The sequence below is a fragment of the Elephas maximus genome, chromosome 4, assembly GCF_024166365.1.
Source record: "Elephas maximus indicus isolate mEleMax1 chromosome 4, mEleMax1 primary haplotype, whole genome shotgun sequence".
Classification (NCBI taxonomy): Eukaryota; Metazoa; Chordata; class Mammalia; order Proboscidea; family Elephantidae; genus Elephas; species Elephas maximus.
Window position 1 is genome coordinate 24,517,368 of NC_064822.1, and position 19,162 is coordinate 24,536,529.

Sequence of the window (19,162 nt, forward strand, 5' to 3'; positions counted from 1 at the left end):
AACAAAAATGTGAATGATACATAGGCCCCAAATCTCTATGAACCTTAACATAAAATTTAGAGGTCAAATTATGAAAGAATATAGCACCTCTCCAAAACAAACTATTTCTGAAATTCCAAACCCATGGGGCTTGACAGGGTTGGGGAAGCAGTGTTTGTGTGTGTTGGGGGGTGGGGGTGGGGGTGGGTTCCTTATTATGCTCTCTTTTAGGCTGGGTTCTCTAGAGAAGCAAAACCAGTGAAGCATACACATGTATACAGAAAGAGAGAGAGACAGAGAGAAGGAGACAGAGAAGCGGGGGGGGGGGGGGGGGGGCGGTGTGGGAGGGAGACAGAAAGCGAGAGAGAGAGAGAGATTTATCTCAAGGAAATGGCTCACGTGGTTGTAGAGGCTGGTGTCAGGCTTCTCCTGACTCATGTAGCTATAGGGGCTGACAAACCCAAGGTTGGCAGGCAATATGGCAGGCCACTGGCTCAAGTCCCAAGAACTGGATGTCAGATGATGACGAGCTGGATACAGTAGCCAGAGCAAGCAAGAGAGCTTTGCAAGAACATCCATATATATATTGGATGCAGGCCACACCCCTGATGAAACTTCCCTTACAACTCAATGGCTGATTACATCAGATCACACCATGGAGGATAACTACATCATTACATAATTGCCACACCACTGAGAATCATGGCTGAGCCAAGTTGACATATAACCTCAACCATCACAATCCACCCCTTGTCAACTTGGCACCTGTACACATCTCCTTAAACCATTCCGAACCTCTAAATAAAGACAATTATAAAGTCATCCTTGTGCCTAACATGATACAACTAGTACACATACAACTGAAAAGGCATTAGCCCCTTTTATATTTTATATTGTATAAATGAGGAAAACAAAAGTATTTGATGGGCACATACAAGGAAGAAATACTCATAACAATTACAGCCCTAGTTTCTGCAATTAGTCACACGGTTGTAATTAGTGTTTAGAACTATTTTTTTTTTTTTTTTACCACCCATTCCATATTTCCTTTATCCTCAGCAAGCACCTACGCTGGTTGTAGTTCTTTGCCTAGGGGTGGGAGGGTGACCCAAATCTTATTCCTGAAGGGCCTGGGACACTAGTACTCCTATTGGAATTGGGTTGCGGTAGTTTTCCATTGACTTTAATCACAGGTCATGGTAGTATTAAGAGACGCCCTAAGGGATCTCCTGTATTCCAGACATATTCTTCATTATCACCATTAAGCAACACCAATCCAATTTCTCCTTGGTAGTCAGGATCAAAGACACCTGCTAATATGCCAACTCCCTTCTTTGCCTGTTGATACAGAGGCATGAGGAGCCCAAAATGGCTGGGTGGCATTCTTAACTTCCAGTGCAATGGAATCCATGTTGTGTCTCCAGGTGGGAGCATTCCTCCCTTTGGAACTAAAACCTCTAGATCCGCAGAGCATAGTGTTGTGGGGACAGGAAGCAAACATTTTGCAAATGGGTCACTAGGGGTAATAATAATTGCTGCCGCTACTATTTCCACCCCTTGATTTCTAGAACTATGAATCCTGGCTATGCGAGAACCTGCACAATATATTGGACACTGGTTGAGGCAATAAACAGCCTCCTGGAGAATACTGCCCCTATCCTGCAAAGTATTGCCACCTAGCTCGCACAGTAATCGTGTCTTTATAAGGCTATTCCATCTTTCTATCAAGCCAGCTGCTTCAGGATGAAGAGAACATGGTAAGAAGAGTGAATTCCACGAGCATGGGACCATTGCTGTACTTCGTTTGCTATGAAGTGAGTACCTTGATCTGAGGCAATGCTGTGTGGGATTAATGACAATGAACGAGACATTCTGTGAGTCCATGGATGGTAGTTTAGGCAGAAGCAATGCGTGCAGAGAAGGCAAATCCATATCCAGAGTAAGTCACTATCTCAGTAAGAACAAAATGATGCCCATTCCATGATGGAAGTGGTCCAATGTAATCAAGCTGCCACCAGGTTGCTGGCTGATCGTCTAGAGGAATGGTGCCGTATTAGGGATTCAGTGTTGGTCTCTGTTGCTGGCAGACTGGGCACTCAGCAGTGGCTGTAGCCAAGTCAGCCTTGGTGAGTGGAAGTCCATCTTGCAGATCCCATGCATAACCTCCATCCCTGCCACAATGGCCACATTGTTCATGAGCCCCTTGGGCAATAAAGGGAGTGGCTGGAGAAAGAGGATGATTGATTTCCATAGAATATGTCATCCTATCCACTTGATTATTAAAATCCTCCTCTGCCGAGGTCACCCTTTGGTAAGCATTCACAGGAGACATAAATATCTTCACTTCTTTGGCCCATTCAGACAGGTTTATCCACATACCTCTTCCCCATACCTCCTTGTCACCAATTTTCCAGTCATGTTCCTCCCAAGTCCCTGACCTTCTAGCCAAACCATTGGCCAAAGCACATGAATCAGTATACAATTGCACATCTGGCTGTTTCTCCTTCCAAGCAAAGTGAACAACCAGGTACGTCACTCAGTTATGCTCATTTAGAGGATTTCTCGTCACCACTGTCCTTTAGGGAGGTTCCAGAGAGGGGCTACAGTGCTGCCTCTGTTCACTTTTGAGTGGTGCCTGCATATTGCACAGAACCGTTAGTAAACTGGACATGTATTTTCTCTTCCTTAGTCAACAGATCATAAGAATCTTCCCATAAGGTCATAGATGCAGACTGGGAGCGGGCAGGTAATGTAAAAGGAGTGGAGACCATGGGCATTTGGACCACTTGCTCATGCAACGTACTTGTGCCTTCAGGTCCTGCTCAGGCCCAATCTCATATATACTACTTCCATTTAATGATGGAAAGCTGCTGTGCATGCCCAACTTTATGACCCTGTGGGTCAGACAACACCGAGTTCACCAAGGGCAGCCCATGGTTAAGTGCTCAGTCTCTGCTAAGGCCCAGTAACAAGCCAAAAGCTGTTTCTCAAAAGGAAAATAGTTATCAGCTGAGGATGGCAGGGCTTTACTCCAAAATCCTAACGGTCTGTACTGTGATTCACCAGTATGGGCCTGCCGAAGACTCCAAATAGCATCTCTGCCACTGCCACTTCAAGCACCACCGGCTCAGCCAGCTCATGTGGCCCAAGTGGCAGATTGCTTGCACAACAGCCTGAACCTGTTGCAGAGCCTCCTTGTTCTGGGTCCCATTCAAAACTAGCAGCTTTTGAGTCACTTGATAAATAGGCTGGAGTAGTATGCCCAAATGAGAGATATACTGCCTCCCAGATCCAAAGAGGCCCACCAAGCTTTGTGCCTCTTTTTTAGTTGTAGGAAGAGCCAGATGCAACAACTTATCCTCCACTTTAGAAGGAATATCTCAACCTGCCCCACACCACTGCACCCCTAGATATTTCACTGAGGTAGAAACCACCTATTTTGCTGGATTAATTTCCCATCCTCTAGCATGCAAATGTTTTACCAACAAGTCCACAGTCACTGACACTTCTTCTTTACTAGGTCCAATCAGCATAATGTCAATTTAATGGACAGTGTGACGTCTTGTGGAAGCGAAAGGCGATCAGGGTCCCTTCGAACTAAATTATGACATAGGGTTGGAGAGTTGATATACCTCTGAGGTAGGACTATAAAGATGTATTGCTGGCAAACTGCTTCTGGTGGTCCTTTGAAACAGGCATGCAAAAAAGACATTGGCCAGATTAATAGCTGCATACCAGTTACCAGGAGATGTATTAATTTGCTTAAGCAAAGAAACCACATCTGGAACAGCAGCTGAAATTACAGTCAACACCTGGTTAAGTTTTTGATAATTCATGTCATTCTCTAGGAACCATCTGTTTTTTGGACAGGCTAAATAGGCAAGTTGAATGGGAATGTGGTGGGAATCACCACCTTTGCATCCTTCATGTCCTTGGTGGTGGAAGTAATCTCTGTAATCCCTCCATGAATGCTGTATTGCTTTTGGTTTACTAGATAGGTGCAGCTCTAATGACTTTCCCTGGGCTTTTCCTACCGTAATAGTCCTTATTCCAATTGTCAGAGATTCATTGTGGGGGTTCTACCAGTTGGTGAGTATATCTATTCCACTTATGCATTCTGGAACTGAGGAAATCACCACAGGTTGTGTTTGGGGACCCACTGGACCTACTGTGAGGTGAATTCGAGCTAAGGCTGTATTAATAACCTGACTTCCATATGCCCTTACTCTGACTGGTAGGTCACAGTGATGCTCTGGGTCTCCTGGAATTAGTGTCAGTTGAGAGCCAGTGTCCAGTAATCCCCCAAAAGTCTGATCATTTCCTTTTCCCAAGGAACAGTCGCTCTTGTAAAAGGCTGCAGATTCCTTTGGGGAAAGCTGGGAAAAAGATTAACAGTGTAAATTTTTGGCAGTGTAGTGGGGTCCTTCCTTAAGGGGACCCAGCTTCCCCTTCATTCAAGGGGTTGTGGGTCTATAAACTGGCTCAAGTCTGGGAATCGACTGAGGGGCTGTGACTCTGTATTCTGGCGATTTGAGTTAGACTGCTGCTCACTTGACCTAGAATTCTTCCACTTGTACAGATAAAGTAAATATTTAGTAGATTTCCCATCTTTTCACTCCTAGGGACACCATGGCTAAATAGCCAACACCATATGTCCATACGAGTCAGTCTTTTCTGACTAATACTTTGATTCTGCTGTCCATACGGTAACCATGCCCACCTTGTCTGACTTCTCGATTGAGTGGCCCATACCACCACAGGGTCCAATCAGCTCCAATGCAGTTAGGTGTCTTAACTCAGTTAGGGCAGTTCTCACTGTCAAATGCGACTTACATAAAATAGCAATCACAGCAGTCTTCAAGGATGCTGGGGCTCAGTTCGCAAATATTTTCCTCACTGTTGTGGTAAAAGGTACATTCTCTAGGTACTCCATGTGTGGTTCTGTGGGTCTAACCGCATAAATCCACTGTAACATGCCCACTTCCCTAAGTCTTTGGGTACCTTCTTCTGTGATATACCAAGGCAGGTCTGGTAGTTCAGCTCAATTTAGTTTAGGCCACCACGTAATCCATGCTTCAGCAAATCAGTCAAACTATTAGATCTTTTCCTAACCTCTCGAGCTGTAAAATTTGAATGAAGAGACTGTGCTTAGTTGTCCCATATCAATTAACTCAGCCTGATGCAATTTTATGTTTCTGGCACCATTATCCTATAGCCTTTTTTTTTTTGTGCTTTAAGTGAAAGTTTACAAATCAAGTCAGTCTCTCACACAAAAACTTACATATATCTTGCTACATACTCCCAATTGCTCTCCCCCGAATGAGACAGCTCGCTCCCTCCCTCCCTCCACTCTCTCTTTTTGTGTCCATTTCACCAGCTTCTAACCCCCTCTACCGTCTCATCTCCCCTCCAGGCAGCAGATGCCAACATACTCTCAAGTGTCCACCCGATCCAAGAAGCTCACTTTTCACTAGCATCCCTCTCCAACCCATTGTCCAGTCCAATCCCTGTCTGAAGAGTTGGCTTTGGGAATGGTTCCCGTCCTGGGCCAACAGAAGGTCTGGGAGCCATGACTACCGGGGTCCTTCTAGTTTGAGTCAGACCACTAAGTCTGGTCTACATCCTATACTCTTAATAACCTTTCCCACACATATTCTCCAGGTTTTGTTTGTACATATCAGAAAAGTCAAGCAGTTCTTCTGGAGTGTAGCATACCTCCTCATGGGTCATACCTTGTACTTCATCTTTTGGGGCTTGCTGGGACTTAAGTCTAGTTATAGGTCTAGAGGCATAAATGGGTGATACAGGTGGGTCCTGGGAACATTCAGCAATGTCTTGTAAGGCATTCACCCCAGGTGATGCTCAGACATAGGCTCTTCAGACACAGCTGGGTCAATATCATCAGATGGGGGTGGAGGGGATAATGGTTTTCCTTGGGAGGGTGGCTTAGCAGACCATGATGGAGTAATCTCTTCAGATGGATTTAAGAGGGCTGGATCTGATGGCAGGAGTGATTCAATTAAGTTTAGGGGCTCAGTGCCTCCAGCTTCCTGATTATATGCCCATGTGTCTCCATCCCAAGTTTCAGGATCTCATTTCTTCCCAACCAATGCCCTCACTTTAACTGCAGACAGCATTTGAAGGTGGAAATCCAGTCAATCTTCTGATAAGACCCCGGGTTTGGTTTTCAGCAATATCAGCTCTGAGGTTCTCTTTGAGTGCACAAGTTGCAACTTTGAAGTCTTTTATATGGCTCTTGTGCTTTGACTCTGAAGCCATTAGCTCGTTCCTCTCTTTCACCACTTTGTCTAAGACCAACCAACGAATTAGCTTCCTTATACTCCTCATTCTGATAAAACTGTATAAGAGTATCAAACACACAATCACTTAGAGTCTTGCTTCTCAACAATATTTGATATATTGGTGGTGATACTTTCCATATTAATATTGCCACCCCATGCCATGGATTAGCAGCACCCTCTTTACTACTGGAGGCAAAGTTATCAGCCCCTGTATGACTAGTCAGACTTAAGTACCAATATAGAAAATCCACTGTTACAATTTTGTATACATAAATATATTCATATTTATTTAGAGATAGATTTATCTCAAGGAAATGGCTCGCTCGGTTATTGAGGTTGGAAAGCCCAAAGCCTGTGAGTCAGGCCTTAGGCTGGAGGCTTCTCCTGACTAACATAGTTGCAGGGTTGATGAATTAAGATCAGCAGGTCAAACAGCAGGACGCTGGCTCACAGGCTGAGGAAGCTGATGCATCCAAGATCTGTAGGCAATATGGAAGCCCGCTGGCTCAAGTTTCAAGAACTGGAGGTCAGTTGATGATGAGGTGGATGCAAGATCCAGAACAAGTGAGCGAGATCTGCCAGAATATCCATATATATTGGATGCAGGCCATACCCATGAGGAAACTCTCCTTACAACTGATTGGCTGATCACATCACGGAGGATAAATACATCATTACATAACTGCCACACCACTGACAATTACTGCCAGCTAAGTTGACGCACAACCTTAACCATCACATGCTCTATTATATTATTATGTATATTCTTAGTTTGCTTAAGGTTCACCTGAATTCCTGGGCTACTAACAGGATTTTGAAGTTAAAGATCCTGTAACATGGTAGGTAGGTAGGTGGGTGGGTGGGTGGGTAGGTAGGTAGGTAGGTAGGTAGGTAGGTAGGTAGATAGTTAGAATCTTGTTTATCATACAAACTCAACACTCAATAACTCTAACATAGTTTTTCAGTAAATATTGCCCTAAAGAGTGTTATTTACATCATAATAACGCTTAAAAACAGTGAAGCATAAGAAATGATGATTGTTCTGTGTGTATACAGGTGTGTACATGAACACATACGAAACTATGTACTTGATTTATAGCTCACGCTTGCGTTTTTAGGACACCATAAGTAATATTTTCAGTTCATATTCATAGGTGGTGTATTCATATCTTAGTGAAACAAAACCAATCTTTTGCTAGCGAGCACAAAATAAAATGAATAAATGAGAGTTAATATCCAAGAAAAGTGGCAGAGCTGGGTGACAATAGAGTGTAGCAGTGAAAGCTATATTAAAATTGCTTTGTTATTTGAGGACGCTTTTTTCCCTCATTTTTTAATCTTCGTAAGCTTTTCCGTTTCATATTTCCATATCAGGTCATTGAGGTTTCTTTTTTTGTTCTTTTGGTCACAAAGTTGTTTCCTTCCACTTTTTTTTTCCCCCACCTTCCTCAAAATGAAAACCAATGACTTTTTTTTTGCCATCTCTTCAGCTCATTTTTTAAAGAATTACTTTTTAAAACCTGCATTTCCTGGCTCTAGATAAAGGCCATCTACAGAAGAAGGTTAATCCATTTTAAATCCACCTTTACAAGCTGAACAATTGTCATTACAAAACAAGTCTCTCTCTCTCTCTCTCTTTTTTTAACATCAGACTCCAGACTCACACGTTGTTTTCCATTCCCTTTTTTCATGTAAATATATCTTCGGTATTTTCCTAAAATGTACGAGATAATTTGTGTTTCTTTGGCTGTGAATCATAGAATCGTACACCTTGAATGGCTTCAAAAAAGAAAGCGTATACCTCCTCAAGAAATCTTTTATACTCTCAATTCTTTTAAGCCATTCTTCATGAAAGTAAAACATTGGGAGGCTCAGACTAGGCTTAGGAAAACTTTCAGGTAATGCTCCTCTTCAAAATACGTATAGAGATGTGGCTCTGTTTTGTTACAGGCCAAGTAAGTCAGCAATACTTTTCCCTAGGGTCTTAAGGCTTTGATGTAATACAAATTTTTCAATATGAGATTTTAACACATGCAAAACTATGACGTATCCTATCTTTTCAAATCGGGATACAGAACAAAGTTTTAATTACTATTACAGCTGATTTAAAATTGTACTGAGAATCTACTATATGTGATCTAGGCGACCGGCCTAGATTTGTATAATAACTTAAAAAGTTTTCACTATATTGCAATCACTGGCAGTGGTGGTAGAGTGGTAGAATCCTCACTTCTACATAGGAGACCCAAGTTTAATTTCCAGTTGATATAAGGCAATTAGGATAGATTCCACTTTATTTTAAATCCATGTAATTGAAAATCTCCAATTTTCCTCCTAAACTGGAATCTGTTAGGTTTCTTTGTCCTAGTTACAAAGCACATGAAGAATTTGCTTAGATGGAGGTTAACTAAGAACACTGTACCTACCATGAAATGCAAACTTCCCAAACAACAGACCTTCGTTGCAAAATATGAGACAATAGGTCACAGTCTCCAGATTTCTAGTTAAGTCCACAGGCTGAACAAAAGCCCTCAAAATACATTCTCAGGATCTATAGTATTTCATTCTCTTAGAAGCTGATGTCCCTAAACATTTTGTTCTGGATGATCAAGCAAGTGGTGATAGGTCTTTGGCTCAATAAAGTGTAATAACTAAAATGATCTGTTGCAGATGTATGACTGCCATTTAAAAATAACCACATGTTTACCAACTCAGTTACAACATATAAGAAATAGAGATATTTTCCAATAGCTTTTTCTCTTTTGTCTACCCCCTCCCCCTGACGCACACCTACCCTGAATAAATGTACTTGACCTTATTTTCTCAACCCTTCTCAATTCTCTTGTAAAGCTATTGCTTGATTGAATGGAAAAATACACTTAGAAGTCTACCCAGACAATTAGCCTAAACCTCTTAAAAAAGGAGGAGGTTAAAAGCAAATTTCATTTGAAACATGGCTATCACACTTCTTCAATTTAAATTTAGAAATAAACACATATTCTATTCTGGCAACTAGCTTTCTGCTTTTGTGCCATTTTCTATTTTCCCAAATGGAAGCTGCTCTTGTCTTTAGCTGATCCTATTTCATAGTACATTCTCTTGGTCTTTTTGATGGTAGTCTTTAAACATGGCTGCATTCTCAGTGTACTGATATCACTGTTTACGATCTTGAGTGTATAAAACTGCAGTTATTTTCCTGTACCTTAAAACTGATATCTCTTCACCCACTAGGGGCGGTCTTTCTGCTCTGTGATTCTAAACAACAACAAGAACGACAGTCACCAAAAATCACAGGACTTGGGTTTGACGATGGAACACAAACATAAAGGAGACAATTGTGAAAGAAAGGCATGTGAGAAATCCAGTAAAACAGTCCTAAGGCTCTAAGGTGAGGAGGCTTCCATGAATGTCCCTCCAAGATGCCTGCTTGGGTTTGCTGTTTTAAAAAGGAACAGAAGGTTTTCCCACTTTGATAGAGCCTGTTCTAATACTGGGAAATTTAAAAAGCACTTTTCCAGTGAGCTGGGACCTCCAGGTAGGCCAAGAACAAATTCTATCATGCATCCAGGCCGAGAAAAGATAGCGGTATCTTCCTGCGTTAAAGGCGGTTAGTGTGAGGCTGCACACTTACCTGGATCGAACCTCTGTGTGTGACGGAGGATCACCAATGGAGTGGCTGGGTGAGGCTGGCTGCTTAGGCGAGGACAGGGGTCCTCTGTGCGTTTGCTTGGGAGATCTTGGCACTTCACTGAAAGAGGAGTCTCGTCGCCCAGAGAATGAGAAGGATGAGGTGCTCTCAGCCGCTGGGGACAGGTCAGGGGCCTGCCTGGTGGCACTTAACTCTTGAACTCGTCTTTGGTTTTCCACGTTCAGCAGCAACTCCCTGTCGGAAACACTCTCACTGGCAGGGAAAGCATAGTCCTTGGATTCAACCGTGCAGGTTCGGAGCCCCCCAGTCTCAGTCCTGGAGTACACAGAACTCAAATCTTTACTCGAATCTTCCTGTTTGTCACTTTTTCCTCCCCTTTTCTCACTAGCATCAGGATCCTTCCTGGACCTGGTATATCGAGATGAATACTCGGAGTCGGCTTCGGAATCCAGAGTCAGCCCATATTTTTCCGCAAGTTGCCGTCTCCTTTCCGCTTTGTACCTCGCTATCCTTTCAGCTTTGGACTCAAGGCTCTGGGTGTCCATGGTGCCTGAGCTATAGGAGGAGTCACCATGGACGCCGGGGGGTTCTGTACAGTATTTAGGTCGAGTTTGCTTTTCTAAAGAAGAATCAGAAGTTTCTTCCTCTTCATTTGTTCGGCCTACAAGAAGATCACATGAAATAGTAAGTATAGACTTCAAATAAAGAAGCATATTTACCACACACTATACTGCACACAGAGCTCTGGTGGCGTAGTGGTTAAGAGCTCAGCTGGTAACCAAAAGGTCACAAGAAGATCACACGAAATAGTAAGTATAGACTTCAAATAAAGAAGCATATTTACCACACACTATACTGCACACAGAGCTCTGGTGGCGTAGTGGTTAAGAGCTCAGCTGGTAACCAAAAGGTCAGCAGTTCAAATCCACCAGCCGCTCCTTAGAAACCCTATGGGGTAGTTCTTCTCTGTCCTGTAGGGTTGCTATGAATCAGAATCGACTACAGCATGGGGTTTTTACCTTTTACTGCACACAGCACAAACTTGTGCTTCCATGCTGTGAAGGACCAATGTCTCCTGCAGATGTATTTAACTAAAATGATTACCAGAGGTGCTGGAGACGTCTGAGATCTGCAGTGAAACAGCTGAAGGCTGGAAAGGTTCTACAGGCTCTGAGAGCCACGTCAGGCATGGCCCACACTAAAGCTCAGCCCTTCATTCACGAGGGTTCCTTGCCTCTCTCTCTTTATTGATTTACTTTTGGGGGAGGGAGGGTTTGTTTTTTAAGTTTAACATTTCACAAAGGAGGCCAGAGGACGAGTTCAGAGTCCTCTAGAAAAGATAACAGATATTCAAACTGCTGTAATCTGACAAGTGACTGATTGTTGTTGCATGAGATCTGATAGTAACCATAACAATATGGCCCATGTCAATATTCACCAGGCTTTTTATAGAAGTGGCTTTTTCCAACTACAGCACACACGCTTGATACAGAAAATGTCTAATATACGAAACTTACAAAGGTAAAAACCCAAATCACCATTAAGTGATCCATATGCTAATAATTTCCCAAACATTTTTATGTTCCTTCTAATCTCTTATAGAATTTCTTTTTTCTATATAAAGTGTTTAATGTTCTGTATAGTATTATATACTGTATAAAGCAGTTTCCTGAATTTAGAAATTTTTATTTTGAAGACATCACTTTTAAGGCTTCCTAATATTCTATTCAACAGATGTGCCATCATTAATTTAAGCCTTCCTGGATTGCTGGGCATTTGTTTCCAAGCTTGAATTAGTCTGATTTTCTGATTAATGTCACAATAGATAGACTTATAAAACTAGAATTGCTTTTTCAAAGGGTAGATCAATTTAAGACACATGCGAGACTGTCAAATGAATTTCTAAGAAGTCTGTATTAATTTTCATTTGTATCTGCAATATATCTTCCCTCGCAAACACTCAGTATTAATTTAAAAATATGTGCCTTTGATTGTTAGAAAGACAGATACATACATTTTTTCTGTGTGTTTATTAACCATCTGTATTATCTTTCCTCGTCCCTGGAATGTCTCATTAAGCTTACTCCCCATATTCTGTTGACTCATACTATTATTTTTATCTGTCTGTGTAAACTCTTTTATACAAATATTAACCCTTTGTCTTACTCCTGAATATTTTCAAACTTGTTTGCTCTTTAATTTTGTTGAGAAGTCTGTATCTTTATATAAAATTTCCTTTGAAGTACAGATTGATCTGGTCACCTGTGATTTCTTCCGCTGCTCTGTGCTTTGGAAATCCTTTTCTATACAAACTAGAATTAAATATTCATGTTTTTAATTATTTCTTGAAATTAATTGGTTAATTGGAACTTTTATCTTTGGTATGAAGTGAGACTAGAAATGTGATTGAGAGAGAGATTTATCTCAAGGCAATGGTTCACACAGTTGTGAAGATGGGCAAGCTCCAAATTTGTGGGTCAGGTGTCAGGCTGGAGGCTTCTGACTCATATGGCTTAGGGGCTGATGAACCCAAAATCCTCAGGTCAGGTTGAAGGCTGCTGGCTCATAGGGTTGTGGGAGCTGGCGAATCCCCAGATCTGCAGGTCAGGTGGAAAGCTGCTGGCTTATATCCCAAGATCCAGAGGGCAGAGAATGAGGAGTCAGATGCAGAATTCAGATCATTTCCCATAACATCTATATATATATTGGATGCAGGTCACAACCTCCAGGAAACTGACTGCCTTTCAGTTGACTGGCCTTTCAACTCACTGGCGGATCACATCAGATCACAAAATGGAGGATGATTATATGATATCTGCCCAACTACTGAGAATCATGGCTGAGCCAAGCTGACATATAACCTTAACCATCACAGTCCACCCCTTGTCAACTTGGTACCTGTACACATCTCCTTAAACCACACATAATCTCTAAAGACAATTATACTTATGCCTAACATGATGCAACTAACACACTTACAACTGAAAATGCACTAGCCCCATTTACATCTTATATTTTATAGTAAGTAATAGATTTTTTTTAATAGAATAAGGGAAAGAAAAAAACAAAGATACATGCTACATATATGTACACATACGTGTATAACAAAACAAGGAAGAAATACTAAAAACAATTACAGTCCTCATTTCTGCAAATGGTCATGTGGTTGTAGCTAGAATTCAGAACTACCTTCTTCCACCACCCATTCCACATACCCTTTACCCTCAGCAAGCACCTCAGCTGGTTGTGGTCCTTTACCTGGTGGTGTGAACTAAACCTTCATTCCTGAAGGCTCTGGGACATTAGTAGTCATGTCAGAATTGGGTTCCTGCAGTTTTCCATTGACTTTAATCACAGAGCATGGGAGCACTAAGAGACTTCCTAAGGGATCTCTTGTATTCCAAACATACTCTTCTTTATCTCCATCATGTAATATCAATTTGATTTCCCATTGGTAATCAGGACCAATCACACCAGCCAATACAGTAACTCCCTTCATTGCCTGCTGACCCAGAGGCACGAGGAAACCAAGGTGACTGGGTAGCATTCTTAACTTCTAGTTCAATGGAATCCACGTTGTCTCTCCTGGTGAGTGTTCCTCCCTTTGGAACTAAGACCTCCAGACCCACAGAGCATAGGGTCGTGGGTACAGGAAGCAAAAATTTTGCAAGTGGGTCACTAGGGGCAATAGTGAGTAGTGCTGCTCCCATTTCCATCCCTTGATTCATGGACCGATAAATCCTGGTTATGGAAGAAACAGCACCATAAATCGGATGTTGGTTTACAGCATATACAGCCTCTTTGAGAACACTGCCCCAACTCTACAAAGTATCACCACCTAGCTGGTGCCATAATTGTATCTTTAGAAGGCTGGTCCATCTTCCTATCAAGCCAGCTGCTTCAGGATGATGGGAAACATAGTAAGACCAGTGAATTCCATGAGCATGGGCCCACTGCCGCACTTCATTTGCCGTGAAGTGAGTCTCTTGTTCTGAGGCAATGTTGTGTGAGGTGCCACGACGTTGGATAAAGCATTCTGTGAATCCACAGATAGTAGTTTTGGCAGAAGCACTGTGTGCAGGAAAGGCAAATCAGTATCCAGAGTAAGTGCCTATCCCAGGAAAAAAAACAAAACACTGCCCTTTTCATAATGGAAGCAGTCCAATGTAATCAACCTGCAACCAGGTTGCTGGCTGATCACCCCGAGCAATGGTGCCATATTGGGTACTCAGTTTTGGTCTCTGCTGCTGGCAGATGGGGCACTGAGCAGTGGCTGTAGTCAAGTCAGCCTTGGTGAGTGGAAAACAATGTTGCTGAGCCCATGTATAACCTCCATCCCTGCCGCCATGGCCACTTTGTTCATGAGCCCCTTGGACAATAAGGGAAGCGGCTGGGAAAAGAAGATGACTGGTATCCACAGAATGCGTCATTCTATTCACTTATTTGTTAAAATCTTCCTCTTTCGAGGTCACACTTTGGTGAGCATTCACATGAGACATAAATATCTTCACTTCTTTGGCCCATTCAGACAGGTCTATCCACATACCTCCTGGTCACCAATTTTCCAATCATGTTTCTTGCAAGTCCCTGACCATCTAGCAAAATCACTGGCCAAAGCACATCAATCAGTTCACAATCGCACATCTGGCCATTTCTCCTTTCACGCACAGTGAACAACCAGGTGCACTGCTCCGTTACGTCCATTTGGAGGATTTCTCTTCACCACTGTCCTTTAGGGAGGTCCCAGAAAGGGGCTGCAGTGCTGTCTCTGTCCACTTCTGAGTGGTCTCTGCATATCACACAGAACCATCTGTAAACTAGACCTGAGTTTTTCTCTTCCCAGTCAACTGATAATAAGAGACTCCCCATGAGGCCATAGGTGCAGGCTGTAAGAGGGCAGCTAATGTGACAGAAGTGGAGACCATGGATATTTGGGGCACTTCCTCATGCAACGTACTTGTGCCTTCGGGTCATGCTAGGGCTCAATCTTGCATATAATACTTCCATTTAATGATGAAGTGCTGCTGTGCACATCTGACTTTATGACTCTGTGGGTCAGATAAGACCCAGTTCGTGATGGGCAACTCAGGCCACGTGATGACTTGGTAGTCCATGATTAAGCGTTCAGTCTCTACTAAGGCCCAGTAACAAGTCAAAAGCTATGCCTCAAAAGGACAGTAATTATCCGAAGAGGATGGCAGGGCTTTGCTCTAAAATTCTAAGGGTCTGTGCTGTGATTCATCAATAGGGGCCTGCTAAAGACTCTAAACAGTGTCTCTATGTGCCACTGACACTTCGAGCATCACTGGCTCAGCCGGATCATATGGCCCAAGTGGCAGGGTGGCTTGCATGGCAGCCTGAACTTGTTGCAGAGCCTTCTCTTGTTGTGGGCCCTACTCAAAACTAGCAGCTTTTTGAATGCTTGAGAAATAGGCCAGAGTAGCACATATAAATGAGAGATATGTTGCCTCCAAAATCCAAAGAGGCCCACTAGACATTGTGTCTCCTTTTTGTTGAAGGAGGGTCCAGATGCAACAACTAATAATTCACTTTAAAAGAAATATCTTGACATGTCCCACACCACTGGACCCCTGGAAATTTCACTGAAGTGGAAGGCACCTGAATTTTTGTTGGCTTAATTTCTCACTCTCTAGCACACAAATGTCTTAATAGTAAGTGTACAGTAATTGATACTTCTTCCTTACTAAGTCCAATCAGCAAAACATCATCAATGTAACGGACCAGTATGATCTCTTGTGGAAGGGAAAGGTGATCAAGGTCCCTGTGGACTAAATTATGACATAGATATGGATAGTTGATATTGCACTGGGGTAGGACAGGGAAGGTGTATTGCTGGCCTTGTTAGCTGAAAGCAAAATACTTCTGGTGATCCTTTCCAACCAGAATCTAGAACGAGGCATTGGCCAGATCAACAGCTGCGTATGAGGTACAAAGGGAGGTATTAATTTGCTCAAGCAATGAAACCACATCTGGAACAGCAGCTGCAATCAAAGTCACCACCTGGTTAAGTTTTCAATAATCCGCTGGCATTGTCTGAGATCCATCTGTTTTTTGCATAAGCCAAACACACGAGTTGAATGGGCTGTGGTGAAAATCACCACCCCTGCACCCTTCAAGTCCTTGACAGTGGCAGTAATCTCTGCAATCCCTCAAGGAACGTGGTATTTCTTTTGGTATACTACTTCCACACTGGGGCAGTTCTAATGGCTTCCACTTGGCCTTTTCTACCATAATAGCCTTTACTCCACTTGTCAAGGATCCAATGCAAGGGTTGTGCCAGTTGCTGAGTATGTTGATGCGAATTATGCATTCTGGAACTGAGAAAATCACCACAGGATGGGTTCAGGAACTGACTGGACCCACTGTGAGATGGACCTGAGGTAAGACTCCAACAATAATCTGACCTCCATATGCCCCCATTCTGACTGGTGGACCACAGTGATGTTTTGGGTCTTCTGGAATTAGTGTCAGTTCAGAGCTAGTGTCCAGTAATCCCTGAAAAGTCCGATTATTTCCTTTTCCCCCAGAACAGTCATTCTTGTAAAAGGCCATGAAGATCCATTTTTTGGCAGTGCAGTGGGGTCTTTCCTAAAAGGGATTTGGCCTCCTCTTCATTCAAGGGATCATGGGTCTTAAACCGGCTGAAGCTGGCAACTGATTGGAGGGGCCATGGCTCTCCAATCTGGCGATCTGAGTTAGAGTGCCATTCACTTGACCTAGAATTCTGCTTGTATGGATCAAGTAAATATTTAGTATATTTCCCATCTATTTCACTCCTAGGGACACTAGGGACACCACAACTAAGTAGCCAACGCCATAAGTCCATACGAGTCAGGGTACTGTGACTAATGCTTTCACGCTGCTGTCCATTATGGTAACCATGCCCACCTTGTCTTTGGCAATTAAGTGCTGCCACTGGGTCCCTACTATCACGGGGTCCAATCAACCCCACTGTAGTTAGATGTCTTAATTCAGTTAGGGCAGTTCTCACTGTCAAATCTGATTTACATAAAGCAGAAATCACAACAGTCTTCAAGGATGCTCCGGCTCCCTTTACAAATTTGTTCCACAGTGTTGTGGTGAAAGGTATGTCCTCTGGGCACTCTATGTGTGGGTCTGTGGGTCCAACCTGATAAAGGCACTCTAACATGCCAATTTTCCTAAGCCTTTGGATGCCTTCTTCTAATGTATACCAAGGCAGGTCTGGCATTTCAACTTGACTTAGTGTAGGCCACAGCTTAATCCATGCTTCAGTGAACCAACCAAATAAACTATTAAATCCTTTCCTAACCTCTCAAGCTGAAACACTGAAGGAAGAAATCTGTGTTTGGTGGGCCCATACTGATAAACTCAGACTGATTCAATTTTATGTTTCTTGCACCATTATCCCACACACTTAATAGTCATTCCTACACGTATTCTCCAGGTTTCTGCTAGGACATATTAGAAAAGTCAAGCAGTTCTTTTGGAGTGTAGTGTACCTCCTTATGGGTCATACCTTTTACTTCACCTCTTCGGGCTTGCTGGCACTTAAGTCTAGTTATAGATCTAGAAGCAAAAGTGGGTGGGTCCTGGGGACATTTGGCAATGTCTTATAAGGCCTTTGCCTCATGCAATGCCCCAGGCAATGCCCCAGATGATATCTCAGACAAAGATTCTTAAGACACAGCTAGGTTAATCTTATCAGATGGGATGGAAGGGATAATGGTTTTACTTGGGAGGGTGGCTTAGTAGACAAAGATGGAGCAATCTCTTCAAATGGGAGTAAGAGGTCTGGTTCTGTCGGCAGGAGTGATTCAACAGAATTTAGGGGTTCAATGTCCTCAGCTTCCCGATTATCTGTCCAGACATCCCCGTTACAAGTTTCAGGATTCCATTTCTTCTCAGTCAATGCCCTCACTTTTACTTCAGGCACTGTTTGAGGTTGGGAATTCAATTGCCATTGTAATTCTGCTTCTCTTTTGATATGACTCTGAGTTCGGTTTTTGGCAATATCAAATATCAATTCTGTTACTACAAGAAATGTGGCTTTCTTTCAGAGTACAAGTGGCAACATTCAGATCTTTTATGCAATGCTTGAGCTATGACTTTGATGCCCTGGGCTCATCTCTTTCTTTCACCACTCTGTCTAGCAAAAGCATGACCAACAAACCAGTTTCCTTATACTTCTCATTCTGACAAAACTGTAGGAAAGTTTCAAATATGCAGTCACCCAGAGCCTTGTCTCCCACAAATATCTGATCCACTGGTGATGATATTTTGGGTGTATCTATTGCTACCCCAGGCCATGCATTAGCAACACCTTCTGTACTACTAGAGGCTGAGTCATCAGCACCTTTAAGGCTAGCCAGACTTGAGAACCAGTTCAGAAAACTCATCCTCGCGATTTTGTTCCTTTAGAAATCCCACTCCCAGTACCAAATATCTTAGGCTGGGTTCTCTAAAATAGCAAAACCAGTGAAGCGTATTTTATATAGATAGATAGATATAGGTATACAGAGAGTCATCTTAAGGAAATGGCTCACGCAGTTATAGAGGCTGGCAAGTTCCAAATCCGTGGGCAGGCATCAAGTTGAATGGAGGCTTCTCCTGATTCACATGTCGTAGGGACTGAAGAACGCAAAATCAGCAGGTCAGGTTTAAGGCTGTTGGGTCATGGGGTTATAGGAGCTGCTGAATCCTAAGATCTGCAGGTTAGGCAAAAGGCTGCTGACTCATGTTCCGAGAACCAGAGGTTGGAGAATGATGAGTTGGAAGCAGGATCCAGAGACAGTTTTGGATGTAGGCCACACCCCCAAGGAAACTGACTGGTTTTCAACTGATTGGCCTTTCTTTTGATTGGCTGCTCACATCAAATCACAAAATGAAGACTGCCAAACCACTGAGAATCATGGCCTAGCCAAGCTGATACATAACCTAAACCATCACAACTGGTCATCAATTTCCCAACAATGGGAAAATCATTTCTTACTGCTTTGATACCAGGTGTCATATTAGTGAGGCAGGGCGGGGCTGACATGAGTTTTGTTGTTATTTTTACAAATACACCTACTCCTTAAAAAAAAAAAAAAAAAAATTTTTTTTTTTTTTTTATTTATCAGTTATCTCGTTACCCAACATTTCACATTTACGACAATAATGAGGTGGCAGCGTGGTGGCAACAGCTTCGAGTAGGTTCTTTGGGCGGCCTCTGGGAAGCTGGGCCTCATTG

General features: G+C 42.7%; 1 protein-coding gene across 7 annotated transcripts in view; it reads right to left on the minus strand.

Annotated features, from left to right (window-relative positions):
• SVIL (supervillin) overlaps nucleotides 1-19,162 on the minus strand; it is a 199,435-nt gene that overhangs the window by 96,482 nt on the left and 83,791 nt on the right. For all 7 annotated transcript variants that reach the window (XM_049881717.1, XM_049881720.1, XM_049881714.1 and 4 more), the window contains exon 6: nucleotides 9,913-10,591. In XM_049881717.1, coding sequence (XP_049737674.1) covers nucleotides 9,913-10,591 — 679 coding nt within the window. The remainder of the gene's footprint in view (nucleotides 1-9,912; nucleotides 10,592-19,162) is intronic.